Here is a 15,188-nt window from a genome sequence, read left to right on the forward strand (position 1 = left end):
TGAAATAAATAGGGAGAGAGTGGGAGGCGGATAGAAGAGGGATAGAGCCCCTCCCCCTTTTCTGATGAAGGGTCTAGGCCCGAAACGTCAGCCTCTCTGCTCCTATGATGCTGCTTGGCCTGCTGTGTATCTCCTCTATCCCTCTTCTATCCGCCTCCCACTCTCTCCCTATTTATTTCAGAACCCCCTTCCCCTCCCCCTTTTCTGATGAAGGGTTTAGGCCCGAAACGTCAGCCTCTCTGCTCCTATGATGCTGCTTGGCCTGCTGTGTTCATCCAGCCCTGCACCTTATTGTCTCGGATTCTCCAGCATCTGCAGTTCCTACTATCTCTAGTCCATAGTTGGCTGTTTTTGTCTCCCTCCCTTTTTGAATGAAAGTGTTATATTAGCAGTCTTCCAATCCTCTGGAACCCTTCCAGAATTGAAGGATTCTTGGAAGATTATTATCCAGTGCACCCACTATCTCTGTAGCTACCTCCTTTAATTTCCTAAGATGTATTCCATGAGGTCCAGGAAACTTAGCCCGATTAGTTTCCTGAGTACCTTTTTGCTAGTGATAGTTATCATATTTATTTCGTCTCCCTTTTTGATCCTTGATTTTTTAGGCTTTTTTGGAATGGTATTAGTTTCCTTTACTGTAAAATTGAAGTATTTATTCAATTTCTCTGCAAATTCCTGCTCCCCCATTATAAGGACATAAGAAATAGGAGCATGATAGGCCATTTGGCCCCTTGAGCCTGACCCACTATTCAATAAGATCATGGCTGATCATTTTCGTGGACTCAGCTCCACTTAGCTGCCCACTCACCATAACCCTTAATCCCATTACTGTTTAAAAGATTCAACAAGGTAGCCTCAACTGCTTCACTGGGCAGGGAGTTCCCCATTCACAATGCCTTAGGAGAACTTCCTCCTCAGCTCAGTACTAAATCTGCTTCCCCTTATTTTGAGGCTATGACCCTAGCTCTAGTTTCACCAGCCAGTGGAAACACCTCTCCTGTTTCTGTCTAATCTATTCCCTTCACAATTTTATATATTTCTACAAGATCCCTCTCTGCCTCATACTTCTAAATTCCAATGAGTATGGTCCCAGTCTACTCAATCTCTCCTCATAAGCCAACCCCCTCAACTCCAGAATCAATCAAGTGAACCTCCTCTGCACCCGTTCCAGTACCAGTACATCCTTTCTCTAGTAAGGAGACCGAAACTGTATCCAGTACTCCAGGTGTGGCCTCACCAGCACCTTGTACAGCTGCAACATAACCTCTCTGCTTTTTATTTCAATCCCTTCAGCAATGAAGGACAAAATTCCATTTGCCTTCCTAACTACCTGTTGCACCTGCAAACCAACTTTTTGTGATTCATGCACAAGGCCACCCAGGTCCCTCTGCATAGCAGCATGCTGCAATTTTTCACCATTTAAATAATAGTCCATTTTGCTGTTATTTCTAACAAAATGGATGATCTCACATTTACCAACATTGTACTCCATCTGCCAGAATTACTTTCCCAGCCTCATTCTCTAAGGAGCCTATGCTCACTTTTGCCTCTTTCTTCCTTTTTGTATATTTCAAGGAGATCTTGATCTCTGTTTTCAAATTACTTGCTAGCTTACCACAATGTTTACTTTTACAATGAAAACCGAAAGAACTGTGGATGCTGTAAATCAGAAACAAAATCAGAAATTGCTGGAAAAGCTCAGCAAATCTGGCAGCATCTATGAAGAGAAATCAGAATTAACGTTTCAGGTCTGAGTAAGGGTCTCCCAACTTGAAGTGCTAATACTGATCCCTCTCCACAGATGTTGCCCAGACCTGCTGAGCTTTTCCAGCAATTTCTGTTTGTGTCTATGATATCTCTTTTCTCCCTCTTTGTTATTTATTGAGTTATCTTTTGTTGCTTTTGAAACTTTCCTAAACATCTAGCTTACCATTAATCTTTTCACATATTGTATGTTTTTTTCTTTCAATCTTAACTTCCTTGCTCAACCATGGTTGGCTTATCACCATCCTAGAACCTTCTTTCTCACTGGGGTATATTTTTGTTGTGGACCATGAATGATCTTCTGAAACATCTGTCATTGTTCCTCAATTGTCTTTGCTACTAAATTCCTTTCCAAGTCCTCTCTAGCCACCACTGTAATTAACTTTATCTGAATTTAGGATGTTGTTTCTGACGCAGGTTTCTCACTCTCAAATGGAATGCTAAATTCTTCTATATTATGTTGACTGTTAGATCATACAAAGTAGGAACAGGAGTAGGCTGTTTGGCCCCTCGAGCCTGCTCCACCATTCAATACAATCATGACTGATCCAACATTCCTCACATCCACTTTCCTGCCCATTTCCTATAACCCTTGATTCTGCTATTGATCAAAAATCCATCTATCTCAGCCTTAAATATACACAAGGACTCTGCCCGCACAGCTCTCTGTGGCAGGGAGTTTCAAAGACTCACAACCCTCTGAGAGAGGAAATTCCCCCTCATCTCAGTCTTAAATTGGCGTCCCTTTATTCTGAGACTATGTCCTAAGGGCTCTTGAGTCTAAGATTACTTATTAAACTTGCTTTATTGCAGATTACTAGAACCAACATTGCCTAGTCTCTGATTGGATCCACAACATATTGTTCTAAGAAACTATCCAAAATACACTCTATGAATTCTTCCCCCTGGCTTCTTCTGCTATACTGTCTATACCAATCTCCATGAATATTAATGAAAACCGAAAGAACTGCGGATGCTGTAAATCAAGAACCAGACCCGAAACATTAACTCTGTTTTTTCCTTCACAGATGCTGCCAGACCTGCTGAGTTTTTCCAGCAACTTTGTTTTTGGCCATGAATATTAATTTCACCCATAACTAATGTATTGGCTTTTTTTTTGAAACCCTGTGAACAATCTACTCCAGTCAACATTTGAAAGTTCCTGTCTCATACCATCAAAATTGGCCTTACTCCAATTAAGAATGTTAACTTTTATACAAGGCCTATCCTTTTCCATAACTATTTTAAAACTATCAGAATTATGATCACTGGTCCCAAAGTGCTCTCCCGCTAACACTTCAGTCACTTGCCCTGCCTTATTTCCCAAGAGAAGGTCAAGTTATGTTCCTTCTCTAGGAGGCACATCTACATGTTGATAAAGAAAATTTTCTTGAACACGTTTATTAAATTCCTCACCATCCAACCCTTAACAGTATGGCAGTCCCCTACAATCACAACTCGATTATTCTTACATATATCTAAGATCTCGCTGCTTACTTGCTCCTCAGTTTCCTGCTGACTACTGGAGGTGCCTATGTACAATCCCATCATCCCTTTCTTATTTCTGAGTTCCACCCATATAGCTTCACCGGAGGGTGGTCAGTGACTCCATCTGCCTTGCCAACTGATTCAAATGTTCTGTGATATGAGACAGATCCAAAGTCTCCAGGGTCATTCCAACTGTTCCCTAATCTCCCACATCTGTCAGGAGGAGCATACCACTTCACTGACTGCCATAATCTCCCCTTAAAAATTTGCTAACACAGACTTGCCTAAAAAGACCCAGTGTTTCTCAAATTCAGTGTTTGTAGACTGATTGCTGCTGACACTCTATGCTGGGAGAAGTTAAAGCCTATACTTTATATTATAAAGCCTATAAGAAGGAGCTCTAAATGCAACTTTTTAAAAAAGAAAGTCTGTTCTTCCCTTACCCATAGTTTTTAATTTTAAGCATTCTGTAATGGCTGCAAGATCATATCCATTAACCTGTATTTTTAAGTCATATAAGTCATAGAATCCTTACAGCATGGAAGCAGGCCATTCAGCCCATTGAGTCCACACCAACCCTCCAAAGAGCATTCCACCCAGACCCACACCTTATCCTATCCCAGCATTTCCCACCCTAGACACTATAGGCAATTTAGCATGGCCAATCCATCTCACCTGCATGTCTTTAGACTGTGGGTTGTGCCATTAATTCATTTATTTTGTTCCAAAAACAATATACATTTGGCTAAAGGGCCATTAATTTGCATTTTTACCATTTTTAACCCCTGTGATCCCATTTGCTGCCGTTTTTCCATGTTTTCTACTTCTTCCTGTGCCATTGCGGATACCAACATCCAAATAGCTGCCCTGTAAAGCTATCACACCCTCTTGCTTTGGAAGCCTACACCATCCTTTTCCTAAATACTCCTCCATCCAATTAGTTTAAAGCCATCTCCATGACCCTAGTTGTTCAATTAAACAGGACACTGGCCCCAAAACTGTTTAAGTGAAGCATGTCCTACTCCCTAGCAGCTCCCTTTGACCCCTGTTCTGGTGGCAGTGCCCCATGATCTGAAACCTATCTTTTCCACACCAGATTCTGAGCCATACATTTAACTCCTTAACTTTATTTACTCAATGCCAGTTTGCCCATGGCTCAGGTAGTTATCCAGAGATTATTACCTTGGAGGTTCTGGTTCCTAATTCAGCACCTAAATGTTCAAAATCTTTCAGCAGAACCTTCTTCCCAGTGCTATCAATGTCATCAGCATCTATGTGGACGATGACAACTGGATCTCTATTCTTCTCCCCCACTTCAAGTTGCTCTCCAGCCTCGAGGAGACGTTCTTAACCCTGGCACTGTGCAAGCAACACAGCCTTCAGTATTATGCTCACAGCTGCAATGAACAGTATTGAACCCTTCTTCAGAATCGCTGGCTGGAAAACGTTGCATTAAAAAAGTATTATTGGTGAATTGAAAAAATGTGATATAAATTTTTCACCTTGCTATATGTTGCAGTCAGTAACAGCGATCCAGATTTGGAGTTTGGATTAGCTTAATCCAATTTGACAAAGGGTTTGCAGATCAATTGAATCTGTCTGGCCTGCACATCATTGGGAGGTATTCAATGTTATTTTGGTATGTACACTTACACCTACCTCACAGGTCCTGATGTGCTCATTTTGCCATTCCTCCTGGATCTTCTCCAGGGTGGAAACATTCTGCTGGTATGTTCGATCTGTAAGGTGGGAAAACAAGATTCAAAATCTTTGCGTGAAGCATTAAGGACATTAAGCCTATAAACTACACCATTATGTAATCCAGCAGAAAGCAAAATACTGTGGATGCTGTCAATCTGAAACAAAAACATTACTGAGTTCTGCAACTTCAGATCATGAACTCTGTCCTCCACTATTCTTACAATCCACCCATATCCCTGGCCGTATTTTGCTTGTGTCTTCTTGACTTTGCTCTCAGCTAAGTGGACCTATTTTCTTCTTTTCAAACCTTCGATACACCCCATTGTACATCTTTATTTCCCCTTTACCACCATCAGCACTGTGCATGTCTTTTGCTTTGGACAGCCTCACAATCTGTTCTTCCCACCCCTACTCTCCATCTCTTGACCTCATAAACACCACCATGTTCCAGCCCTCTGAAGAGTCCAGCAGACTCAAATAAAAAGAAACAAACAATGCAGATGCTGAAAACTTTAAATAAACACAGCAAATACTCAGCAATAACAAATTCTGTGCAGAGAGAAACAGAATTAATGTTTCAAGTTGATATCGTTCCTGTGGCAGTGTCTGGATGGCTCAAACTGGGAGACCAAATGGAGGATTTCTTTCTGGAGGCGACTATGTATCTATACATGACGATGCATGTTTAAACTCCATGCAAACAACAGATGCACAACAACAGCCCCTAAGTACTTTTTTTATTGTCCTTTGTATGATTAGAACACTGAAGTAAAACATGAAGGAAAACTTCCTCAGAACTGAAGAAGGGTCGCTGAACTCTGCTTTCTCTCCACAGATGCTGCTAGACCTGCTGAGTTTTCCCATTTTCTGATTTTGTTTCAGATTTCCAGCATCCACAGTTCTTTGGTTGTTATGTTTAGTCTTGCAAGATCCTCCTGTTGTTCTGTTTTAAATATTAGAACATGAGTCAGGGCCTCTAGATTTCACTTTCAGGGGTTCACCTTGTAAAGGCATCAACACCATTACTTCATTTCCCACTTGAAACATTCTAATTGTTGAATGTTTATGTGCCTTTTCTTTCACTTTCATCTGTAAAACTTTCAGATATTCCTCTGCTGCCTTACATACTCCTGTGAGTCTTCCTAGAAAGATGGAAATATAACCCAACATTGAGAATTTGACTTTTTGATTCAAGACCTTCTCCCGAATCAATTTTATTGGACCTCTAATCTCATGAACATTAACCTATTCAAACGGACTAAATCCAGTGGACACATTTGGAGAATCTCTGGTAGCAAATAGTAAGAAATCTAATCCTTAGTCCCAATCCTGTGGATATTCAGTACAATATGCCTAAATCATGGTTTTGCGACACCGACGACACCTAAAGCTCCCTGTGTTTGTGGATGATATGCAACCAACTTTAATTATTTTATACCCAAACTGCTAATGACTTCCTGGAAAACTATAGTCAAAAAATTTAGAACTGATCAGATTGTATGTCAAATGTTAGCCTATAACAATTAAAAACACTTCATCAATAATTCCATCACTACCCTAGCTGTAAATGTCCTTAAGGGAATTGGGTTGTCACATCCATAACAATAAGGATAAACTTATGTCCTAGTTTTGTTTTTGGTAATGACTCTACACAATCCACTAACACTTGGCTAAATGATTCTTCAAAAACTGGCATGGGTATCAAAGGTACCGGTTCGATTACATGTCGAGGTTTCCTACCTCCTGATGTGTATGACATGTGTTACAGAACTGGCTACATCTTTATGAAATCTTGGCCATGTAAAATTACTTGTTCATTGACACCTGCTTTTTCTGTATTCCTATATGTTCTGTCTTATGAATCTCACATGCTGTGGACAATACCTCCTTACAAAATCTGGACAGTACCACTAATTGATGAACAACTGTCCATTCTTCATCCTCAAGCGTGAGAGGATGTCTCTGCTTCCTCATCAGAATTCCCTTTTTAAGCAAACTCCGCAGCCTCAGCTTCAATACGAGCTCTCCGTACTAATATAATTAACTCAATCAGCTTCCTGGGCCTCAATCAATAAAGGCATGCCAATTACCTCTTTTGAATGATCCACATTCTTAAATAATACCATCTGCTGATGGTATTACTGTGATCTCTGATAATGGACTTGGTTTACTGGTTGCAATGCTTTGGTCCTCAACATGAGTTCTTATTGTAGAAGGTAGTGGATTTTAAATTCTTCTGAGCAAGTAACCTCTATAAGAGCTTCATGGCAGTCGATAAATGCTAGGATATACTATGTTCCAGAGTGTTGAAGGAGATGGCTACAGAGATAATCAAAGCAATTTTTTTATCTTTCAAAATTTTGGATATTCTGGAAAGATTCTTGTAGATTAGAAGCTATCAAATATCATTGCACAACTTAAGATGGTGGCAAGAAAGAAACAGAGAGCTGCAAACCTGTGAACCTTACATCAATTGTAGAGAAATTCTTGAATCTATTATAAAGGATGACATAAATGGATCACAATGATCTGATAGGGCATTGTAAGCACAGATTTACAAATGGAAATCTTGATTGATGAACTTATTGGATTTTTTTGAGGATTTTCCCAACAAAATTGATAAAGGGGAGTTGATGGATGTAGTAGAAATGACTCGTCAGAAGGGTTTTGATAATGTCCTCCCCGCAGGAAGTTGGTTAGCAAAATTAAAGCACATTGGATAGGAGGTAATGGATTAAGGTTCAGCTTGCAGACAGAAAGCAGAGTAGGAATAAATAGGTCATTATCATGTTGGCAGATTGTGACTAGTGGGTACTGAAAGACTAATACTTGATACACAAAATATGTATATATATGCATATATAACTTATTTTGAGGTGGGCACCAATGTAATATTTCCAAATTTACGGATGATACAAAACTAAGTGGGAAAGTGTGTTGTAAGGAAAATGTAAAGCATCTTGAACAAGCTTCGTGAATGGGTAAGAATATTGCAGATGGAATATAATGTGGAAAATCTGATGTCATCCAATTTAGTAGGAGAAACAGATATGCAAAGTTTTTTTTTAAATGGTAAGAGATTGAAAAGTGTAGATATACAAAGGGACCAAGGTGCCCTGATCAATAAGTCACTGAAGGCTAATATGCAGGTGGAAGGCTATCATAACAGGAGTTGAGTACAAGAGTATCGAAGTCTTGCTTCAATTGAATAGGAGCTTGGTTAGTTCGCATCTGGAGTACCGTGGGCAGCTTTGGTTTCCTAATCTCAGGAAAAATATTATTGCCGTAGAGGGAGTGCAACAAAGGTTCATCAGACTTGTTCCCAAAATGGTGGGGCTGTCCTTTGGACAGAGATTGAGCAAACTGAGCCTGTATTCTCCAGTGTATCAAAGAATGAGAGGTGATCGCAATGAAACCTAAAAATACTTAACCGCATTGCATCTGCGCTGTCCATCAGATATTTGTCCGGTTGGGAAGTGCAAAACCAGGGGGCACAAACCAGAGGACCAGTGTTCCCTCAGAGCTGCATACACAGCCGCTCCATGATTCCATGCACAGCAATTGGTGTCAACATGCCAATTACTGCATGACATCTGGTTCTGGCAGAGGTCATTGCTGTACATGGACTTCGGAAACCTGCAGAGCTGAGATGAAAACTAAAGGGAACACTGCAGAGCATTGTAAACTCAAAGTGTGAGCTTTCAAAGTAGGGATTGATAAATTTCTGATTATCAATGCATAAAGGTTATGGGGATAGTGTTGGTAAAAGGCGTTGAAGTGTTCAAGCAGCCTTGTGTGTATTAACTGGTGCAGCAGTCTTGATGGGCTGAATGGCCTATTCTTGTGCCTATATTCCTAGGAAAAATGTGAACTGTACCTTTTCATCATAATGATCAAAATAGAAAAGGATTGGAAACAGTCTGAAGACAAATTACAAGGAAGCATAATTTTGTCTGGGTAGATGGAAACTTGCAAAATAGTTTCACTACAGACAGTGCCAATAAACAAGCCATTCTGACTCATACAGCAGTTATAAAAAGCAACTTTACTTGAATGTGCAAACATGCAAAGAGGCCACATACACCATAAACCAAATGTAAATCATTTTTCAGGAAATATCTGCTGCTTGAGGGCTCAGCTGAGCCGTACAAAGGAGGAGAGTCACGGGGCAACTCTCAGTCTGTAATGAGTTACCTGAACACTGCAGAACCACTGACCTGGTTAAGGGAGGTGGGTGGAGAAAGTGGCCAGCATTCTGTTCCTAACCACTATTGCACCATCTCTGGGGAGTTGTATTTTTGTTTTATGATTCATTGCTCTATTCCGGTTCCATTTATCTCATAGTTTAGTCTGTGATTTGAATTTGAGAGAAAGTGTTCACAGGATGCAGAAACATACATCGACCCACATGCAGGCAGATGGCAGGCATATCCCAGGATGAAAGGGTCCCTCAAGTGACCTCATTTTTGAACTTGAAAACTGGTGTGTACCCAAAGTGAGATGTAGAGTGGGATATATCAATAGAATTGAACTGGAAAGGGAGAATCATGTGCATGTGTGTAGCCTACCTTTGATACCCATTTGCTCAGCAGCTAAATAGCTTAGATTGTAATAAAGTGCACATTGTACAACATCAATCAGAAGCCTTTGGAAATCTGTGTATTCCACTTCTTATGGGTTCAGCCTTATCAAATTCTCTGAGGTTAGACATCTGCCATTTATTATGCTTCTTGTCCATTCTGTTTCCAGTTGCTTACGCTATAACTTTTCCAATTTTTTAAGGTCAAGCTAATGACTCATAGCTGCCAAATCCCTTTATGAATATAAAAACAGTTTGAACGTGGGAAGCACATCTTCCCAATTTAGTCTGTCTAATATTATAACTGTGGCAAAAGTCAGAGTAGCCACAATAGGCTGAATTTTGTGGGTTTTTTTTGGCAAAGTCTGAATTGCATCAAGATTTTTTTTAAGGGCTTTTCATCACGAAGCCTTGTGAATTTTCTCGTCCCATCTTACCCAACTCACCTCATTGATTACCTACCCTGCCCCACAGTGTCTCACACATCTGATTTCACCTTAACTTACCTCGCACCGTTCCCCCAAAATTCGCCACTCAGAGGGTACCCACCAAAATATCCGCATCCCTTGAGCCTGCATCATCTTTTAAACAGCACTGTGTGTCTGCGTATGCACTGGCATTCCAAAGCTGCCCTGCTTGGGCATGGGTCAGACTTGCAACATGTTGGAGGACAGGATTTTCCAACAATGACCTGGAGGTTTTGGTTGATGGGGTGGTGCAAAGATGAGGAGTCCTTGTCCTGGAGGAGTAGCAGAAGTGGCCATGCACTAGACCTTGCCAGTGTAGTCTGAGATCATCACCCAGGTCAGTGCCACATCCAGGGCTGTGGAGGAACAGCCAGCAGTGTAGAAAGAAGGTCAATCCTCCACCAAGTTAAGTCCCACTTCATACTCCATCCCTACTACTGCACCCACCCTCCACCAAGGCTCACAGCATTGCAACTTCTTCCTCACCCATTCACCTCTCCCTCAGCTTCTCAAACCAGTAATACTGCATGCCCTCTGTAACGCCTACACATTCATCTGGGGACACCTCACCACTTTTCTTCTACATACACCAATACTAACAGCCATACCAGCCATTGTCACGTCACTTATTCCCTCCCCTTTTCTCATTAACATGCCATCGCCAGATTTCTGAAGAATGATCCTGACCCGAAACGTCAGCTTTCCTGCTCCTCTGATGCTGCCTGGCCTGCTGTGTTCCTCCAGCTCCACACTGTGTTATCTCTGATTCCAGCATCTGCAGTTCTTACTAACTCTCAAAAGTAGACAGGGTGCTTAAGAAGGTGTTTAGCATGTTTTCCTTCATTGAACAGACCCCTGAATATAGGAGTTGGGATGTCATCTTGAGTTGTACAAGACATAGTGATGGCACTTTTGGAGTACCGAGTACATTTCTGGTCACCCTGCTGAATGAAGAATATTAAATTGGACAGGGTTCAGAAAAGATTTACAAGGATGTTGACGGGACTGGAGGGTTTGAGTTATAAGCAGAGGCTGGAAAAGCTGGGACCTTTTTCACTGGAGTGTAGGAAGTTGAGGGGTGAACTTATAGAAGATTATAAAATCATGAGGGGCATACATAAGGTGAATAGCAAAGGTCTTTTCCCTAGCTTGGGGGGAGTTCAAAACCAGAGTGCATATTGCTTTGGTGAGAGGAGAAAAATTTAAAAGGGACCCGAGGGGCAACTTTTTCACAGAGAAGGTGGTTCGTACGTGGAATGAACTTCCAAAGGAAGTGGTAGGTGTTTTAAAAAAGACATTTGGACAGGGACATGAATTGGAAAGGTTGATAGGGATATGGGCCAAATGTAGGTATGTGGGACTAGTTTTGTTTTGGAAGCTTGGTTGGCGTGGTCAAATTGGACCAAAGGGACTGTTTCCATCTCTACACCTTGTTATCTCTGTTTCCATGCTGTATGACTTTATGACTCTATGACCCACCTCCTCCACTGCCATGAACATACCGTCCTGGGCAGGACATGTCCAGACCCCTGACTGGTGCCTGTGCATCTCCCCATTTACCAGCACTACCCACAAGACCCTGCTATGGAACCAATGGACTGACCATGCCCCACTCCTTGGACTGCAGAGACCCAGAATAAGGCCTTCCTGACTGGAGACGTGACCATGCCCTGGACTGGTTTGGGAGGTTGTCCTTTACTTATTGTGCCAATTCCCCACCTTCCCCAGTCCCTGCTTTCACACTTCCTACTTTCTCTTTCACAGCTTCCCAATCTCCAACATACTCCAAGACCCCTTGTACAGCTGTGACGGTGGGCTGGAGGACTCTTCACTCCACACTTTTCCTGCTCTTACAGCTCTCCAGTTTCTGCTCCATCCACTGTCATGGGTGACTCCCTCACCCTCACAGCTTTGGTGTCATGGAAATTTTCAAGCTTCAAAATGGGTCCACAATGGGGGTAGGCTTTGGGAAACACTGCTATCATTGCACCCTTTCAAGACCATAGAAGATGAATGAACAAGGTCTGAATGTAGAATTGGGGAACAAGTGGCAGAATTGAGGAAGGGTCACTGTTCAGAGGAAGGGTCACCGGACCCGAAACGTTAACTCTGACAGACAAAAACCTTTGGAAAAATTGCTCTTTCAAAAATATTCAAGTTCAATTCCACAAGCAACATTTTTAAAAGTGTTAAATTGCAAATAGGAAGTTACTTGAGTGACATATTTCACTTTGCTGCAGTTACGCCATTAGCAATGTTGCAATGTGCAGCTCTATGTGGGAGGAGAGCAGTAGGCCATGACCTTCACGGAGCAATGGGGAGAGGCTTAATAGGCTGAGGCTATGTTCCCTGGAGCGTCGGAGGATGAGGGGTGACCTTATAGAAATTTATAAAATCATGAGGGGCATGGATAGCGTCAACAGCCAAAGTCTTTCCCCCAGGGTAGTGGAGTCCAAAACTAGAGGGCATAGGTTTAAGGTGAGAGGGGAAAGATATAGAAGGGACTTAAGGGGCAACTTTTTCACTCAGAGGGTGGTGCGTGTATGGAATGAGCTGTCAGAGGAAGGGGTGAAGGCTGGTATGATTACAATATTTAAAAGGTATTTGGATGGCTTATGAATAGGAAGAGTTTGGAGGGCCAAATGCTGGCAAATGGGACCAGATTAATTTAGGATATCTGGTTGGCATGGACGAGTTGGACTGAAGGGTCTGTTTCCATGCTGTACAGCTCTATGACTCTATGCGTCCTCTCTATGCGTCCTCTCAGAACTGCTCAAGCCTGCTCCTGTACTCCATGGCATGGGAGATCTCCACTGATCAGAGAGGGAGACTTGACTCAAGGAGCATGTGGTTTATAAAATTAATTAGTTTGCTATTGAGCCTTGGCTGTGTACATCCCGGATCTTCAGTCCTCATTAATTTATGTTATTTCTTAGTTTAAGCTGAATGATCCACGTTCGGACTCACTTGCTCACTGGTTTTCAAATACAGAATTAAAATGAAAAGAGAATGTGTCTGCAAACAAGTTGTTTGACTTGTCCACATGCAAAATGATCCATTCAAGTATTTGTAAAAGAGGTCCATTTTCTATTCAAGATCATTCAACATCCTTCGAAATGCCGAGTACGATTTTAGACTTGGCTCCAGTGGTCACTTTATTTAAGTTAGGGCACAATTGCATGGAGAGCAGTGCAGAGAAAGTGCAGTTACCTGATTCCTGGGATGAAGGTGGTTTCTAATGGGAAAGCTGTGACAGATTCGGCCTATATCTACCGTGGGCTAGAGAAAGGAGAGGTGATCTTATTGAAGCATATCAGATCGTGACACAATTTGACAGGGTGTGGAGGAGACCAGAACTAGGACACATGGTTAAAAATAAGAGGACATCCATTTAAGATAGAGATTAGGAAAATTTTGTTTTCTCTCTCAGAAAATCCTTTGTCTTGGGAGGTGGTGAATATTTTTAAAACTGAGTTGGATACATTCTTGAGTGGTCAGGGAGTCAGAGAATATATGGGACAGACAGAAAAGCAAAAGATACAATCAGATCAGCTATCAGGAGGTGAAGCAGACATGAGGGGTTGAACAGCCTGCTCCAAAATTCTCTTCTTGTGTTATTATATGTGCTTGAAGCAAGTGTGGATGGATTCACTATGGCTGTGTTTCCATAAGACCATTAGATATAGGAGCATAATTAGGACATTCGACCCATCAAAACTGTTCTGCTGTTTGATCATGGCTGATATACTTCTCAACCCCATTCTCCTGCTTTCTCCCCGCAATCTCTGTTCCCTTACTAATCAAGAACCCATCTATCTCTGCTTGAAATACACTCAATGACTTGGCCTCCACAGCCCTCTGCAGAAACAGGTTTCACAGATTCACCAAACTGGCTGAAGAAATTCTTCCACATCGCAGTTCTAAAGGACCATCCCTTCACTTTGAGGCTGTGCGTTCGGGTACTATTATTGCTCTTCTATATTAAAAATATTGTCTCTACCTCCACTCTATCCAAGCCTTTCAGTATTCTGTAACTTTCAATGAGATGCTCCTCATCCTTCTAAACTCCAGATCCAGAGTCCTCAACCGCTCCTCAAATGACAAACCTTTCATCACCAGGATCATTCTTGTAAACCTCCGCTGGATCCCCTCCAAAGCCAGCACATCTTTCCTCGGACACAGGGCCCAAAACTGTTCAGAATATTCCAAATGTGGTCTGGCCACAGCCTTATACAGCCTCAGCTGTACACCTCTGCTCTTGTAGTCTAGTCCTCTTGGGATGAATGCTAACATTGCATTTGCCCTCCTAATTTCCAACTGAACCTGAGTCTTAACCTTAAGAGAATCCTAAAGCAAGACTCCCAAGTCCCTTTGTGCTTCAGATTGTTCATCATTGAAATTTTGGGAGGAGAATTTACAGCTTTGAATGCAAGCCATTTAATTGGAAGCAGCTGCATGTATTTATTTTAGGGGTAACAACAGAAAAGCAGGTAGACGTTCAATTCAAGGAACATCCTTTCTAATGAGTCAAGTTTGGCATGTCTGGCTTTCCACTCACAATATTCTACTCCATCCCTATAAATATTTTATTGTTGCTTCACTCACCAGCATCTTCTGCAATTTGTTTACTCTGGTTTGCCTTTGACTGCAACTGAAAAACAGAATATTATCACATGGAATGATTTTAAAAAGCAACACAATTTAAAACAATCTCATGCCCAGCATCTCATCAGACTCTCAATCGCAAGACCACTATAGGATATCGATGGCATTAAACAGTAAGGTGATTTACTGAAACCAGCAACTCTCTATCCTCCTTTCTTTTCCATCTGGAGTTACTTGTAGTGTCACTGGATGCACTATGATGCACCACACTGCCTCAAATGTTGTGCTCAAGCCTTTGAAATGGGATTTGAACTTGTAATTTTTTCAAGGGGCAGTGCCACACTGTTGGAGGTGCTATCTTTTGGTTAAGGTATTAAACCCAGGCTCCAAGTGGAGCAAATATTATTGAAATTTATTTAAATTAAATTTAAATTTTACTTTGGGGGAGGTGATGGATTATTGTTAGACTATTAGTCTGGGGCCCAGGTTCGAATCCTGCCCTGGCAGATGGTAGAATTTGAATTCAATAAATATCTATAATTAAGAGTCTAGTGATGAAACCATTGGCAATTGTCAGAAAAACC

The 15,188-nt window shown here is 41.6% G+C and overlaps 1 protein-coding gene across 2 annotated transcripts in view; it reads right to left on the reverse strand.

Moving 5' to 3' along the window:
* The window catches only part of pstpip2 (proline-serine-threonine phosphatase interacting protein 2), a 115,557-nt gene that overhangs the window by 20,571 nt on the left and 79,798 nt on the right, over positions 1-15,188 (reverse strand). For both annotated transcript variants that reach the window (XM_048595106.1, XM_020513283.2), the window contains exons 8-9: positions 14,605-14,650; positions 4,912-4,991 (exon numbers count right to left, since the gene is read on the reverse strand). In XM_048595106.1, the coding sequence (XP_048451063.1) occupies positions 4,912-4,991; positions 14,605-14,650 (126 nt within the window). The remainder of the gene's footprint in view (positions 1-4,911; positions 4,992-14,604; positions 14,651-15,188) is intronic.

This window comes from Rhincodon typus, chromosome 1 (genome assembly GCF_021869965.1).
Source record: "Rhincodon typus isolate 14 chromosome 1, sRhiTyp1.1, whole genome shotgun sequence".
NCBI lineage: Eukaryota > Metazoa > Chordata > Chondrichthyes > Orectolobiformes > Rhincodontidae > Rhincodon > Rhincodon typus.